At 39.8% G+C, this 17,678-nt stretch overlaps 1 protein-coding gene across 1 annotated transcript in view; it reads right to left on the bottom strand.

Moving 5' to 3' along the window:
* Nucleotides 1–13,265, bottom strand: part of LOC133558401 (zinc finger CCHC domain-containing protein 24-like) — a 33,028-nt gene extending 19,763 nt beyond the window's left edge. Inside the window, exons 1-2 of the mRNA XM_061909767.1 lie at nucleotides 13,017–13,265; nucleotides 3,603–3,809 (exon numbers count right to left, since the gene is read on the bottom strand). Of these exons, the coding sequence (XP_061765751.1) occupies nucleotides 3,603–3,809; nucleotides 13,017–13,184 (375 nt within the window). The 5' untranslated portion in view covers nucleotides 13,185–13,265. The remainder of the gene's footprint in view (nucleotides 1–3,602; nucleotides 3,810–13,016) is intronic.
* Nucleotides 13,266–17,678: the final 4,413 nt, after the last annotated feature.

Here is a 17,678-nt window from a genome sequence, read left to right as displayed (position 1 = left end):
TGTTGGGTTTTCAACTGCAATATTGTTCAATTAAGGACACACTTATGTTTAGCTTGCGCGCTTAGCTGTTGTGTAGCTGCTAGCTCCTGATAGCCTAGAGACTTTGTGTAATAATATGCAAATATAATTATTTAACACATGTTTATATTGACCAATGTTGGGTTTTTGACTGCAATATTGTCCAATTAAGGACACTTATTACATATGTCTAGTTTGCACGCTTAGCTGTTGTGTAGCTGCTATCCTATTAGCCTAGAGACGTTTTAAGTCATATGCAACTATAATGATTTAATACTTGTTTATATTGACCAATGTTGGGTTTTCGACTGCAATATTGTCCAATTAAGAACACTTATTACCCTATGTCTACTTCTGCGCTTAGCTGTTGTGTAGCTGCTACCTCCTAGTAGCCTAGAGACTTTGTGTAATTAATATGCAAGTATAATGATTTAATACTCGTTTATATTGACCAATGTTGGGTTTTCGACTGCAATATTGTCCAATTAAGAACACTTATTACCTATGTCTACTTCTGCGCTTAGCTGTTGTGTATCTGCTAGCTCCTAGTAGCCTCGAGACGTTTTAAGTAATATGCAACTATAATGATTTAATACTTGTTTATATTGACCAATGTTGAGTTTTTGACTGCAATATTGTCCAATTAAGGACACTTATTACATATGTCTAGTTTGCACGCTTAGCTGTTGTGTAGCTGCTATCCTATTAGCCTAGAGACGTTTTAAGTCATATGCAACTATAATGATTTAATACTTGTTTATATTGACTGCAATATTGTCCAATTAAGGACACTTATTACATATGTCTAGTTTGCACGCTTAGCTGTTGTGTAGCTGCTATCCTATTAGCCTAGAGACGTTTTAAGTCATATGCAACTATAATGATTTAATACTTGTTTATATTGACCAATGTTGGGTTTTCGACTGCAATATTGTCCAATTAAGAACACTTATTACCTATGTCTACGTCTGCGCTTAGCTGTTGTGTAGCTGCTACCTCCTAGTAGCCTAGAGACTTTGTGTAATTAATATGCAAATATAATGATTTAATACTCGTTTGTATTGACCAATATTGGGTTTTCGACTGCAATATTGTCCAATTAAGAACACTTATTACCTATGTCTACTTCCGCGCTTAGCTGTTGTGTATCTGCTAGCTCCTAGTAGCCTCGAGACGTTTTAAGTAATATGCAACTATAATGATTTAATACTTGTTTATATTGACCAATGTTGAGTTTTTGACTGCAATATTGTCCAATTAAGGACACTTATTACCTATGTCTAGTTTGCATGCTTAGCTGTTGTGTAGCTGCTGTCCTATTAGCCTAGAGACGTTTTAAGTCATATGCAACTATAATGATTTAATACTTGTTTATATTGACCAATGTTGGGTTTTCGACTGCAATTATGTCCAATTAAGGACACTTATTACCTATGTCTACTTCTGCGCTTAGCTGTTGTGTAGCTGCTAGCTCCTAGTAGCCTCGAGACGTTTTAAGTAATATGCAACTATAATGATTTAATACTTGTTTATATTGACCAATGTTGAGTTTTTGACTGCAATATTGTCCAATTAAGGACACTTATTACATATGTCTAGTTTGCACGCTTAGCTGTTGTGTAGCTGCTATCCTATTAGCCTAGAGACGTTTTAAGTCATATGCAACTATAATGATTTAATACTTGTTTATATTGACCAATGTTGGGTTTTCGACTGCAATATTGTCCAATTAAGAACACTTATTACCTATGTCTACGTCTGCGCTTAGCTGTTGTGTAGCTGCTACCTCCTAGTAGCCTAGAGACTTTGTGTAATTAATATGCAAATATAATGATTTAATACTCGTTTGTATTGACCAATATTGGGTTTTCGACTGCAATATTGTCCAATTAAGAACACTTATTACCTATGTCTACTTCCGCGCTTAGCTGTTGTGTAGCTGCTAGCTCCTAGTAGCCTAGAGACGTTTTAAGTAATATGCAACTATAATGATTTAATACTTGTTTATATTGACCAATGTTGGGTTTTCGACTGCAATTATGTCCAATTAAGGACACTTATTACCTATGTCTACTTCCGCGCTTAGCTGTTGTGTAGCTGCTAGCTCCTAGTAGCCTAGAGACTTTGTGTAATTAATATGCAAATATAATGATTTAATACTCGTTTGTATTGACCAATATTGGGTTTTCGACTGCAATATTGTCCAATTAAGAACACTTATTACCTATGTCTACTTCTGCGCTTAGCTGTTGTGTAGCTGCTACCTCCTAGTAGCCTAGAGACTTTGTGTAATTAATATGCAAATATAATGATTTAATACTCGTTTGTATTGACCAATATTGGGTTTTCGACTGCAATATTGTCCAATTAAGAACACTTATTACCTATGTCTACTTCCGCGCTTAGCTGTTGTGTATCTGCTAGCTCCTAGTAGCCTAGAGACGTTTTAAGTAATATGCAACTATAATGATTTAATACTTGTTTATATTGACCAATGTTGAGTTTTTGACTGCAATATTGTCCAATTAAGGACACTTATTACCTATGTCTAGTTTGCATGCTTAGCTGTTGTGTAGCTGCTGTCCTATTAGCCTAGAGACGTTTTAAGTCATATGCAACTATAATGATTTAATACTTGTTTATATTGACCAATGTTTGGTTTTCGACTGCAATATTGTCCAATTAAGAACACTTATTACCTATGTCTACTTCCGCGCTTAGCTGTTGTGTAGCTGCTAGCTCCTAGTAGCCTAGAAACTTTGTGTAATTTATATGCAAATATAATGATTTAATACTCTTTTATATCGACCAATGTTGGGTTTTCGACTGCAATTTTGTCCAATTGAGAACACTTATTACCTATGTCTACTTCTGCGCTTAGCTGTTGTGTAGCTACTAGCTCCTAGTAGCCTAGAGACGTTTTAAGTAATATGCAACTATAATGATTTAATACTTGTTTATATTGACCAATGATGAGTTTTTGACTGCAATATTGTCCAATTAAGGGCGCTTATATATACTTATGTCTACTTCCGCGCTTAGCTGTGGTGTAGCTGCTAGCAGCCTACCATTTTTGCCTTTTGTAAATGACTTGACTAGAATACAAAAAAAAGGCCAACATTTTGTGCTTACTGAAAAAAAAAAAGCAGATACATGAGTAAACATGCTGCAGAAACTATTCTTTTTGAAACCCCAATATCAGAGATTATAGATGCAAGCAGATATAATCCGATATTTTTTGCCGATATCAGTTCAATATCAGATTTTGATAATGGATCGGGACCTTTTGTAAATGACTTGACTAAAATAGAAGAAAATAGAAACCTTGTTTGTTTACTAGAGGACATTTAGATGTTAACTGGAATAATGAAATGGGACATTTTACATGCAAGCCAATATAATCCAATGCTGATATCACACTGATATCCGATATCAGTATCAAATCGGGATGCACCTAGCAGTCTTCAAAGAGGTCAGTATGAATACTCATTAAGGGGACCGCACTGTGAGCACACTTTTGGAATATAATCAAACATCTTCAGGAGACCTTAAAGCTAGGTAAATTGTATTGGTGGCCATCTTACCTGTGGACAATCTTTGATGTAGTGACCCTTGTTGAAGCACAGGTGGCACAGGTAGTTGGGCGGAGGAGGCCTCTTGCTGCCCTGCTTGCGGGACTCCGGGGACAGGGAGAGGTTGGAGAAGTGGTCCGCCAGACAGCTCAGGCCTTCCACGATATTGCCCAGGGAACCGTGGGGCGAGGAAACCTTGCACAGGTTGTTGTTGAAGGACTGGCGGAGAAGAGCAGCAAATAGAAAAGCACGTTAAATGATCGATCGGAAGATGGCCACAGTTTGAGAATCACTAGCATAGGCAATTGTTTATTAATATCATTATACATTTACAAAACCAGTGAAGTTGGCACGTTGTGTAAATGGCAAATAAAAACAATACAATGATTTGAAAATCCCTTTCAACGTATATTCACTTGAATAGACTGCAAAGACAAGATATTTAATGTATTTTTTTTGCAACTAATCATTAACTTAGAATTTAATGGCAGCAACACATTGCAAAAAAGTTGGCACAGGGGCATTTTTTTACCACTGTGCTACATGGCCTTTCCTTTTAACAACACTCAGTAAACGTTTGGGAACTGAGGAGAGCATTTTTTGAAACTTTTCAGGTGGAATTCTTTTCCATTCTTGCTTGATGTACAGCTTAAGTTGTTCAACAGTCCGGGGTCTCTGTTGTGGTATTTTAGACTTCATAATGCGCCACACATTTTCAATGGGAGACAGGTCTAGTACCCGCACTCTTTTATCTTTTACTACGAAGCCAGGCTGTTGTAACACGTGGCTTGGCATTGTCTTGCTGAAATAAGCAGGGGCGTCGCAACATATGTCGCTCCAAAACCTGTATGTACATTTAAGCACAAATAGTGCCTTCACAGATGTGTAAGTTACCCATGCTTTGGGCACTAATACACCCCCATACCATCACAGATGCTGGCTTTTGAACTTTGGGCCTAAAACAATCCGGATGGTTGTTTTCCTCTTTGTTCCGGAGGACACAACCTCCACAGTTTCCAAGAACAATTTTAAATGTGGACTCTTCAGAACACTTTTCCACTTCACATCAGTCCATCTTAGGTGAGCTCTGGCCCAGCGAAGCCGACTGCGTTTCTGGGTGTTGTTGATAAATGAATTTCGCTTTGTATAGTAGAATTTTAATTTCCACTTACAGATGTAGCGACCAACTTTAGTTACTGACAGTGGTTTTCTGTAGTGTTCCTGAGCCCGTGTAGTGATATCCTTTACACACCGATGTCGCTTTTTGAAAAAGTACCGCCTGAGGGATCCAAGGACACGGGCATTCAATGTTACCTGCAGTGATTTCTCCAGATTCTCTGAACCATTTGATGATATTACTGACCGTAGATGGTAAAATCCCTAAATTCCTTGCAATAGCTCGTTGAGAAATGTTGTCCCTTAAACTGTTGGATAATTTGCTCACGCATTTGTTCACAAAGTGGTGACCCTCGCCCCATCCTTGTTTGTGCATGACTGAGCATTTCATGGAAGCTGCTTTTATACCCAATCATGGCACCCACCTGTTCCAAATTAGCCTGCACACCTGTGGGATAAATAAATGATAAATGGGTTGTACTTGTATAGCGCTTTTCTACCTTCAAGGTACTCAAAGCGCTTTGACACTACTTCCACATTCACCCATTCACACACACATTCACACACTGATGGAGGGAGCTGCCATGCAAGGCGCTAACCAGCACCCATCAGGAGCAAGGGCGAAGTGTCCTGCTCAGGACACAACGGACATGACGAGGTTGGTACCAGGCGGGGATGTTCCAAATAAGTGTTTGATGATCATTTCTCAACTTTCTCTGTCTTTTTTGCCACTTGTCAGCTTTTTTTAAACATGTAGGCATCAAATTCCAAATGAACGAACAAAGTTTACCAGTTCAAATGTTAAGTATCTAGTCTTTGCAGTCTATTCAATTGAATATAAGTTGAAAAGGACTTGCAAATCATTGAATTCTGTTTTTATTTACCATTTAAACTACATGCCTACTTCACTGGTTTTGGAGTTTGTATATTTTACCCGCTGTTACCATTAATGCGATGTGGCCCTCGAGGAAAACAAGTTGAAGGCGCCTGTAGAAAAGGTACAGTCGAGTGTCATTGATGGATTTCTTCAATGAAACTCCGTCAGACTGATTCATCTTCCTGTCCGCCCCTCAAACAGAGCTCGCCATTATCTCCTGGCAGATGCGTCTACTGCCAAGCAAGCGTGTCAATTTCCTGACCCAGAACAAAACGACATTCTTACACGGGGCCGAATGCCGCTACTCGCGACGCACAATCGCCGCCGTTGTTGTCGCGTTGTGGCACCCGAGGGTGACCGCGACTCTGGATACCCGGCGCCGTCACACACTGACAATCCCTACTGCGGCAGAGGGACTTGGGGCGGTATGGCTCGGTTGGTGGAGCGGCCGTGCCGGCAACTTGAGGGTTCCAGGTTCAATTCCCGTTTTCGCCATCCTAGTCACTGCTGTTGTGTCCTTGGGCAAGACACTTGACCCACCTGCTCCCAGTGCCACCCACACTGGATTAAAATGTAACTCAGATAGTAGGTTTCACTATGTAAAGAGCTTTGAATTACTAGAGAAAGGCGCTATATACAGTGGGGCAAAAAAGTAATTAGTCAGCCACCGATTGTGCAAGTTCTCCCACTTAAAATGATGACAGAGGTCTGTAATTTTCATCATAGGTACACTTCAACTGTGAGAGATGGAATGTGAAAAAAAAATCCAGGAATTTTAAATGATTTATTTGTAAATTATGGTGGAAAATAAGTATTTGGTCAACCATTCAAAGCTCTCACTGACGGAAGGAGGTTTTGGCTCAAAACCCATTCATTCTTTCCTTAACACGGATCAATCGTCCTGTCCCCTTAGCAGAAAAACAGCCCCAAAGCATGATGTTTCCACCCCCATGCTTCACAGTAGGTGTGGTGTTCTTGGGATGCAACTCAGTATTCTTCTTCCTCCAAACACGAGGACTTGAGTTTATACCAAAATGGATACATGGATGATACAGCAGAGGATTGGGAGAATGTCATGTGGTCAGATGAAACCAAGAAGAACTTTTTGGTATAAACTCAACTCGTTGTGTTTGGAGGAAGAAGAATACTGAGTTGCATCCCAAGAACACCAAACCTACTGTGAAGCATGGGGGTGGAAACATCATACTTTGGGGCTGTTTTTCTGCTCAGGGGACAGGACGATTGATCCGTGTTAAGGAAAGAATGAATGGGTTTTGAGCCAAAACCTCCTTCCATCAGTGAGAGCTTTGAATGGTTGACCAAATACTTATTTTCCACCATAATTTACAAATAAATTCTTTAAAATTACTACAATGTGAATTACTGGATTTTTTTTTATCACATTCTGTCTCTCACAGTTGAAGTGTACCTATGATGAAAATTACAGACCTCTGTCATCATTTTAAGTGGGAGAACTTGCACAATCGGTGGCTGACTAATTACTTTTTTGCCCCACTGTAAATATAATTCACTTCACTTGTTTTTTAATCGTTTTAATCACAAGGTTGAAAAAGAGTGGGGGGAGTCGTGGTTTAGCCAACAAAACAGCGCGGTCCTGGTTGCTCAGCGCCAGTCAAAAATAAGTCAATAAATACAATGATGCATATTTTGTAGGGGTGTTAGTCTTGCAACAATTCATGGTTCAATTTCAACCCAATTCTTGGTGTGACGATTTGATTCGTAATCGATTTAACAGGTTTTTCGCGATATATGTATATTTTTATTTAATTTTTTCTTATATATATTATACATTATATTGTATGTTATTATGGTATTATTTGGTATACAATAAAACCGGACGTGGCCTAAAATACGGCTTGTTAAAAATCAATTTTTCATCATTTTTAAACTATTCAGAATCGTAAGAGATAATCTAGAATAATTTTGTTACGCCACCCCTTATATTTTACTTAGTTACACACCACCTGGTTGGCTTTTTGCAAAATAGCCTTGCCTTTTATCGCTCTGTCCAGGCTGCTAAGTACAACAGGGTTTCCTCTTAATGTAATTGATCGTGCCGCATCGCCCCAGCAAAATAAAAGCTGGCAAAGGTGGCGACTTGTCCAGGGTGTACGCCGCCTTCCTCCAGCTGAGATAGGCTCCAGCACCCCCCAGCGACCCCGAACGGGGAAAAGCGGTAGGAAATGGATGGATGGATGGACACCTAAAATAGGAAGGGCGGCGTGGCTCGGTTGGTAGAGCGGTCGTGCCAGCCACTTCAGGGTTCCAGGTTTGAGTCCCGCTTCCATCATCCTAGTCACCACTGTTGTACCCTTGGGCAAGACATTTCACCCACCTTCTCCCTGTGCCACCCATACTTGTTCAAAAATGTATCTTAAAGATTGAGATCATGGGCTTCACTATATAAAGCGATTTGAGTCTCTTGAGAAAAGGGCTACATAAATATAATTCACTTTTCAGGGGAGAACAAATTAAAATATTATAATGTATTATACCTTGCCGAATAAGTCACACAAAGTCTGACGCTCTGTTTAACTTTTATTGCCAATCTTATGTTAAGAACCAGGCCAATTCTAACACACATTCCCTCCAGTGCACACTAAACGTACAGTATATTATGTTGAGTGATTAACAACTGTTTGTTGTGTATGAGGTAAATATTTTTGCTCCAACAAAGACGATTGCAACCAAAATACTCGTGCAAATCTGAAGAGTATCACGATGTTATTGATATCTGCGACTGGGGCTCGAAGCAGAAATCTATTTTGAAGCCCCCTCCACTACAAATCGATCTTTAAACTTTTTCAATCAAACTTTAATTTACTTTATCAGTATCATGTTTCAAACCCCGCTTTGAAAAGCTGTGCATTACAAAACTTGCTCATTGATCAATTTGTTTATTGTATTTTTTTTTCAGTATCCAATAATTCGAGTCAGTCAAAAAATATATATTTTAAATAAGGTTTAAAAATGTTTTCATTTTAGGCAAATTGATGCACTTTAAATCTCTTTTACGGATTAAAAACGATGTTAGTAAAGTTACTCATTGTTGTAAGTTGATCCATATTTTTTTATTTTTTTGTTTTCGTGAATGTTAATAAGGATACAATTCTATGCAGAGGTGTACTTATCACAATTTCATAGACAAATGATACTGGGGCGGCATAGCTCGTTTGGTAGAGTGGCCGTGCCAGCAACTGGAGGGTTGCAGGTTCGATTCCCGCTTGTGCCATCCTAGTTACTGCCGTTGTGTCCTTGGGCAAGAAACTTTACCCACCTGCTCCCAGTGCCACCCACACTGGTTTAAATGTAACTTAGATATTGGGTGTCACTATGTAAAGCGCTTTGAGTCACTTGAGAAAAGCGCTATATAAATATAATTCACTTCACTACTATTTATATTCACGGGGGAGACAATAATTGAGAAGGACTTGTGTAATAATAATAAAGTGTAACATAGAGTAGGATATTACACATTTTAAGAAATGTATAGCTTCCAGGATTTTAAGGCAGGGGTGTCCAAACTTTTTCCAGCAAGGGCCGCGTATAGAAAAGTTGAACGCTGCAGGGGCCACTTTGTACATACAACATATTTTCTTGACCGTTATTACTGTATTACTTTCTTCTATTTTGTATTACTTCCTGTCCGGTGCATTCGTTTTTAATTCCATATCCTGTTTGCCCTAATTTGCCACCTTTCCTTCCTTCGCCTGTCCCTAGTTGCCAATCAGGAGGCAACGTTACCCCTTCATGTACGTGTCATACGCCTGTTTTTTTTTTTTTTTTTATGGATACCTGCATTTCCCTAACAAAGAGGGCTTATTTTCTGCATTTGCCAACCGTTTCTGCATCCTGGGATCCATACATACACTGGAAAGTAACAAAAAACAATACAATGTGATTTAATATTTTTTTGTTATTATTCTCTATTAGTACCATTATCATACTACGACTTTAGCACACTCAGAAAGTGTACGTTTGTTCATCAAACACCGTGTAGAGCAGTGGTTCTCAACCTTTTTTCACTGATGTACCCCCTGTGAACATTTTTTTTAATTCAAGTACCCCCTAATCAGAGCAAAGCATTATTGGTTGAAAAAAAGAGATAAAGTAGTAAAATACAGCACTATGTCATCGGTTTCTGATTTATTAAATTGTATAACAGTGCAAGATATTGCTCATTTGTAGTGGTCTTTCTTGAACTATTTGGAAAAAAGTATATAAAAATAGCTAAAAACTTGTTGAAAAATAAACAAGTGATTCAATTATAAATAAAGATTTCTACACATAGAAGTAATCATCAACTTAAAGTGTCCTCTTTGGGGATTGTAATAGAGATCCATCTGGATTCATGAACTTAAAGGCCTACTGAAACCCACTACTACTGACCACGCAGTCTGATAGTTTATATATCAATGATGAAATATTAACATTGCAACACATGCCAATACGGCCCAGTTAGTTTACTAAATTACAATTTTAAATTTCCCGCGGAGTTTCTTGTTGAAAACGTCACGGAATGATGACGTGTTTGTGACGTATTTGTGACATATTAGCCCAGCACCACACACGGCTAAAAGATGTCTCTTTTCATCGCATAATTACACAGTATTTTGGACATCTGTGTAGCTGAATCTTTATTAATTTGTTCAATTAATAATGGAGACTAAAAAGAAGAATGTTGTTGGTGGAAAGCGGTGGATTGCAGCTGCTTTTAGCACCGAAACACAGCCGGTGTTTTTTGTTTGTTGTGAAGCTTTAACACAGAGCGGTCAAGCGAACATGTTTCTCTACGTCAACCAAGAAGTTTTGGATGGGAAAATTGTGATATTATGCGGCTCTTACCGGCGACTTAAAGCGGAACATTATCACCAAACCTATGCAAGCGTCAACCTTGATGTTGCAGAAAAAAGACCATGTATTTTTTAACCGATTTCCGAACTCTAAATGGGGGAATTTTGGCCAATTAAACGCCTTTCTGTTTATCGGTCTTGTAGCGATGACATCAGAACGTGACGTCACCGAGGTAACACACCCGCCATTTTCATTTTCTAAACATTACAAACACCGGGTCTCAGCTCTGTTATTTTCCGTTTTTTCGACTATTTTTTTGGAACCTTGGAGACATCATGCCTCGTCGGTGTGTTGTCGGAGGTTGTAACAACACTAACAGGGAGGGATTCAAGTTGCACCACTGGCAAGAAATCTGCCGCCAGACCCCCATTGAATGTGCCAGAGTGTCTGCACATTTTACGGGCGATGCTAAGACAGACATGGCACAGAGATGTATGGATAACCTGCAGATGCATTTGCAACGATTAAGTCAACAAAATCACAAAGGTGAGTTTTGTTGATGTTGTTGACTTATGTGCTAATCAGACATATTTGGTCACGGCATGACTGCCAGCTAATCGATGCTAACATGCTATTTACGCTAGCTGTATGTACATTTGAAACTAGATACCCACATTTAATGCGAAACAAACACTTACCAATCGACGGATTTAAGTTGCTCCAGTGTCACAAGATGTGAAAGTCCTGATCATTTGGTCCGCACATTTTACCGGCGATGCTAATAAGGCAGCCATGCTATGGGCCACTTCATTAGGTACACCCATGCTATGGCCGAATAGCGTCAATAGCTATTCGCTCAATAGCTTCAGTCTCTTCTTCAATTTCGTTTTCGCCATCTGCCTCCATACTCCAACCATCTGTTTCAATACATGCGTAATCTGTTGAATCGCTTAAGCCGCTGAAATCCGAGTCTGAATCCGAGCTAATGTCGCTAGATCTTGCTGTGGTAACCGCCGTGGTGTTTGTATTGGCAGCCCTTTATGACGTCACAGGGAAATAGACAGTCGCATTGCAAATAGCGAAAATCAAGAAGTTTAAAGCTTTTTTTCGGGATATTCCGGGAGGTGTAACATTTTGAAAAAAACTTCGAAAAATAAAACAAGCCACTGGGAACTGATTTTTATTGTTTTTAACCCTTTTGAAATTGTGATAATGTTCCCCTTTAAGTGGATTATGCGACCTCATCCTACAGCTCAAAAAGGCAGCTGTGATATTGGCTCCTCGGCTTCTCTCAGAGACACTGGCGTTCACCGCAGCAATTCGACTTTCAGGTATGACTTTACAATCTCACTAAAACACTATTAACTCAATAGGCAGATAAGGGATTTTCCAGAATTATCCTAGTAAATGTGTCTAATTAGATCTGAAACGGTCCCACTACCGCCACCTGGAGCCATCGCCTTTTTTTTCTCTTTTTTTTTGTGCTTCAGTCTAACTTTCCTCATCCACAAATCTTTCATCCTCACTCAAATTAATGGGGAAATCATCGCCTTCTCGGTCCGAACACCTCTCGCTGCTGGAGGCTATGATTATAATCAATGCGAGGAGCCCTACAAACTGTGACGTCACGCGCACATCGTCTGCTACTTCCGGTAAAGGCAAGGCTTTTTTATTAGCGACCAAAAGTTGCGAACTTTATCGTGGATGTTCTCTACTAAATCCTTTCAGCAAAAATATGACAATATCGCTAAATTACCAAGTATGACACATAGAATGGACCTGCTATCCCCGTTTAAATAAGAAAATCTCATTTCAGTAGGCCTTTAATTCTAAACATTTCTTCACAAAAAAAGAAATCTTTAACATCAATATTTATGGAACATGTCCACAAAAAAATCTAGCTGTCAACACTGAATATTGCATTGTTGCATTTCTTTCCACAGTTTATGAACTTACATTCATATTTTGTCAAAGTATTATTCAATAAATATATTTATAAAGGATTTTTGAATTTTTGCTATTTTTTAGAATATTTTTTTAAAACTCACGTACCCCTTGGCATACCTTCAAGTACCCCCAGGGGTACGCGTACCCCCATTTGAGAACCACTGGTGTAGAAGACGCACAGGCCATCGACAATTTTGGTTTTCAGGTCACAATTTTGAAGGATATTGGGCTGGTTCCATTTTTCCTTTGTGTGTTTTTGTTTGTTTTCTAATCAAAAACGTGCTTATTTTGTCCGTAGCAATTCGCAAGTTTTTCTTTTGTGTTATTTTGATTGTTTCCCAATCAAAAATGTGCTTATTTTGTCTATAGAAGTTTGCAAATGCCTCTCTCCGGGCCACACTTTGGACACTCCTTAACATTTTTAAGGCATTTTTCTACATTTTTCACACTTGTATGACTGTTGGGAATGTTAAAGCTTTTCTCCTACAGACAAAAACAATTGGAGGATGCCTAGTGGGATGCGTCGTTGTCGTCTACAACATGAATTTTTATACTTTCCTACAATCAATACAGTATGCCAGCAAACAGCACTGCAACAGCTCAACAACTTTGTACTTTGAACGTGCAAAAGCAAGGAGAAAAGTCCAAAAGTGATGAACAAATAAATATACCTCGGTCCTCAGGTGCAAGAAGTTGTTCAGGTAGTTGGTGGTCAGGTCAGCAGCGCTGGGCTCCGAGTGGTTCGAGTCCCGGGCGTCGTCCTGCAGGGACATGTAGACCCAGTTGAGCAGATGTGCTGCAGCAGGCCGGCACGCCGACGTCTCCACAGCCGACATCATGACGCCTCTGCTCGGCCTGAGCTCCGTCAGAAGCGCCGCGGAGAGTGCGGCTGTCTGCCTGGGTCGCCCCTCTTTGCCTGCCCCCTGCGGCTGGATGGGTGTGATGTGGGGGGGCCACGGAGAGACTCCGCCTGCAGTGTCCGTGTAAAGTCAAGGAGCAACTTTTTTTCATCCCAAAGCCGCCAACATTTATTTTTTATGTAAAAACACGCAGTAAGCTAGAAGAAAAGTTTATAAAGTCAATTTTCCAGCAGCTACCAAAGCGACTTATAGGCTGTAAATGTGCGCTCTGCTGCGCTCTAGTGTTCACACGGAGTATGGCAACACTGCGCAACGTCAGAATAATTAAAGTTAAAGTACCAATGATTGTCACACACACACTAGGTGTGGCGAATTTATTCTCTGCATTTGACCCATTACCCTTGATCACCCCTTGGGGGGGTGAGGGGAGCAGTGGGCAGGAATATTTTTGGGTGATTTAACCCCCAATTCCAACCTTTCATGCTGAGTGCCATGCAGAGAGCTACAGTGGGGCAAAAAAGTATTTAGTCAGCCACCGATTGTGCAAGTTCTCCCACTTAAAATGATGACAGAGGTCTGTCATTTTCATCATAGGTACACTTCAACTGTGAGAGACAGAATGTGAAAAAAAATCCAGGAATTCACATTGTAGGAATTTTAAAGACTTTATTTGTAAATGATGGTGGAAAATAAGTATTTGGTCAACCATTCAAAGCTCTCACTGATGGAAGGAGGTTTTGGCTCAAAATCTCACGATATATGGCCCCATTCATTCTTTCCTTAACACGGATCAATCGTCCTGTCCCCTTAGCAGAAAAACAGCCCCAAAGCATGATGTTTCCACCCCCATGCTTCACAGTAGGTGTGGTGTTCTTGGGATGCAACTCAGTATTCTTCTTCCTCCAAACACGACGAGTTGAGTTTATACCAAAATGGATACATGGATGATACAGCAGAGGATTGGGAGAATGTCATGTGGTCAGATGAAACCAAAATAGAACTTTTTGGTATAAACTCAACTCGTCGTGTTTGGAAGAAGAAGCCTACTGGTAAAATCACGGCACGATAACTTAAAAATAAAGACAACTTCAGATTGTTTGTTAAAAAATAGAACAAGCACATTCTGAAAATGTATAAATCATAATGTTGTTGGGGTTTTTTAAACTTACATGTTGCGGCTAATACTATTATTTATCATTATTTATACTTTCTGAATAAAATAGTGCGAAGTGAATTATATTTATATAGCGCTTTTTCTCTAGTGACTCAAAAGGCTTTACATAGTGAAACCCAATATCTAAGTTACATTTAAACCAGTGTGGGTGGCACTGGGAGTAGGTGGGTAAAGTTATGTCTTGCCCAGGGACACAACGGCAGTGACTAGGATGGCGGACGCGGGGATCGAAAGTGGAACCCTCAAGTTGCTGGCACGGCCGCTCTACCAACCGAGCTGTACCGCCCCAAAATATGTGAATGTTAATTTTCAATCCATCAAGATAAAAAAAAAATATATATCAAAATCAAATTACAGGATGTTATTTATGTAGTTTGCTCATTTTCTTCAACTGGCGCACTAACATCATGTGGTTTATTTTTTTTTTTTTTACAAATGTAGCATTATCTACAATGATACATCCATCCAGCCATCCATTTTCTACCGCTTGTCCCTTTTGGGTTCGCGGGGGGTCGCTGGAGCCTATCTCAGCTGCATTTAGGGGGAAGGCGTCGTACACCCTGGACAAGCTGCCACCTCATCACAGGGCCAACACAGATAAACAGACAACATTCACACTCACATTCACACACTAGGGCCAATTTAGTGTTGCCAATCAACCTATCCCCAGGTGCATGTCTTTGGAGGTGGGAGGAAGCCGGAGTACCCGGAGTGAACCCACGCAGTCACGGGGAGAACATGCAAACTCCACACAGAAAGATCACGAGCCCGGGATTGAACTCAGGACTACTCAGGACCTTCGTATTGTGAGGCAGATGCACCAACCCCTCTCCACCGTGGTGCCCTACAAAGATACAAATAATTGCTATTGCGACATCTAGTGGACACATTTAGAACAGCAGTTTCTTTCATTAAAAAATTTCGGCTCATTTTTATACTTACCAAACTCTTCCCATGGGCCGGATAAAACCTGTTCGCGGGCCTGATCCAGCCCTCGGGCCGTATGTTTGACACCCCCGAATTAGCAGATCAAATAGGCTCCAGCACCCACGGAATTGATTTTCCTTGACCCTGACTTAAACAAGTTGAAAAACCTATTCGGGTGTTACCATTTATTGCTCAATTGTACGGAATATGTACTGTACTGTACAATCTACTAATAAAAGTTTCAATCAATCAATCAGTGAGACCCCAAAAGGGACACGCGGTAGAAAATGGATGGAACCTGTCAATAAAAATGTAGGCATGCCCATTGCTTGCCTGCAATAGTTTTTTCTGTTGTTTGGAAACATGTCAATATAGAGCAGGGGTCACCAACCTTTTTGAAACTAAGAGCTACTTCTTGGGTACTGATTAATGCGAAGGGCTACCAGTTTGATACACACTTAAATACATTGCCAGAAATAGCCAATTTGCTCAATTTACTTTTAATGAATAAATTTATATATATAAAAAAAAATTGTATTTCTGTCTGCCATTCCGTCGTACATTTTTTTTCCTTTTACGGAAGGTTTTTTTTGTAGAGAATAAATGATGAAAAAAACACTTAATTGAACTGTTTAAAAGAGGAGAAAACGCGAAAAAAATGAACATTAAATTTTGAAACATAGTTCATCTTCAGTTTCGTCTCTTTAAAATTCGAAATTAATCCAAGAAAAAGAAGAGAAAAACTAGCTAATTCGAATCTTTTTGAAAAAATTAAAAAAATTATTTATCGAACATCATTGGTAATTTTTCCTGATTAAGATTAATTTTAGAATTTTGATGACATGTTTTAAATAGGTTCAAATCAATTCTGCACTTTGTTAGAATATATAACAAATTGGACCAAGCTGTATTTCTAACAAAGACAAATCATTATTTCTTCTAGATTTTCCAGAACAAAATTTTTTAAAGAAATTCCAAAGACTTTGAAATAAGATTTAAATTTGATTCTACAGAGTTTCTAGATTTGCCAGAATATTTTTTTTTAATTTTAATCATAAATTTGAAGAAATATTTCACAAAAATTCCTCATCCAGGCAGTGTACGATGTGCTTCCAAGCCCATCTAACCTGCACACATGGGGCATAGCAGAGACACCAGCATGCCCATTGTGTTCCAAGCGAGGAACCCTGGAACACATCCTCAGCTGCTGCACCAGGGCACTTGGAGATGGTCGGTACCGCTGGAGGCACGACCAAGTCCTTAAGACCATTGCTGAAACCATCAGCGCAGGACTTGTGTGGGCGAAGCAGTTCCGACCCTCCAAGAAAATCATCGCCTTTGTCAGAGCTGGGGAGCAGCCAACCCCTGCCAGAAGAACTTCTGCGGGCATTCTAACCTCTGCAAGAGACTGGCAGCTGTTGGTGGACCTTGAACATCAGCTGAAGTTCCCCAGCCACATTGCAGTCACCACCCTGCGACCAGACATTGTCCTCATGTCTGAGTCCACCAAGCAGGTAGTGCTGCTGGAGCTGACCATCTCCTGGGAAGACCGCCTGGAAGAAGCCTTTGAGAGGAAGCTCTCCAAGTACGCGGGACTGGTCAGTGACTGTCAGCAGGCTGGCTGGAGAGTGAGGTGCCTCCCAGTTGAGGTTGGATGCAGGGGTTTTGCAGCCCGCTCCTTGACCAGAGCCTTCAGCACTTTAGGCATCGAGGGAGAGAGGAGGAGAGCCATCCGCAGTACCACCGATGCGGCAGAGAGGGCCTCAAGATGGCTGTGGCTCAAAAGGGGAGAGCCATGGAGTCATGGTAGCTAGCTAGCCATCTGGACACAAGCTGGGATCTGATCAGCCCCGGCTGGGTCACCTGGAGGAGGGTGTATGATGTTGAAAGACCCGAAACACCCGATGATTCCAGGCACATCACTGAAGATGTGTCCAGAGGCATCAGTAGATGTATGTACACAGCGTTGACAAAAATAGAAGCTAAAATGAAGAATTAAATTAAAATGTATTTATTATTCTTTACAATAAAAATAATACATTTACTTAAACATTGATTTAAATTGTCAGGAAAGAAGAGGAAGGAATTTAAAAGGTAAATGTGTTTAAAAATCCTTAAATCCATTTTAAGGTTGTATTTTTTCTATAAAATTGTCTTTCTGAAAGTTATAAGAAACAAAGTAAAAAAAATAAACACATTTATTTAAACAAGTGAAGACCAAGTCTTTAAAATAATTACTTGGATTTTCAAATTCTATTTGAGTTTTGTCTCTTAGAATTAAAAATGTCGAGCGAAGCGAGACCAGATTGCTAGTAAATAAATAAAATTGAAAAAAATAGAGGCAGCTCACTGGTAAGTGCTGCTATTTGAGC

This window comes from Nerophis ophidion, linkage group LG08, assembly GCF_033978795.1.
Source record: "Nerophis ophidion isolate RoL-2023_Sa linkage group LG08, RoL_Noph_v1.0, whole genome shotgun sequence".
In the NCBI taxonomy this organism is placed as follows: domain Eukaryota; kingdom Metazoa; phylum Chordata; class Actinopteri; order Syngnathiformes; family Syngnathidae; genus Nerophis; species Nerophis ophidion.
The sequence above is the reverse complement of the archived record's forward strand: the minus strand, read 5'-3'. Positions and strand labels throughout refer to the sequence as shown.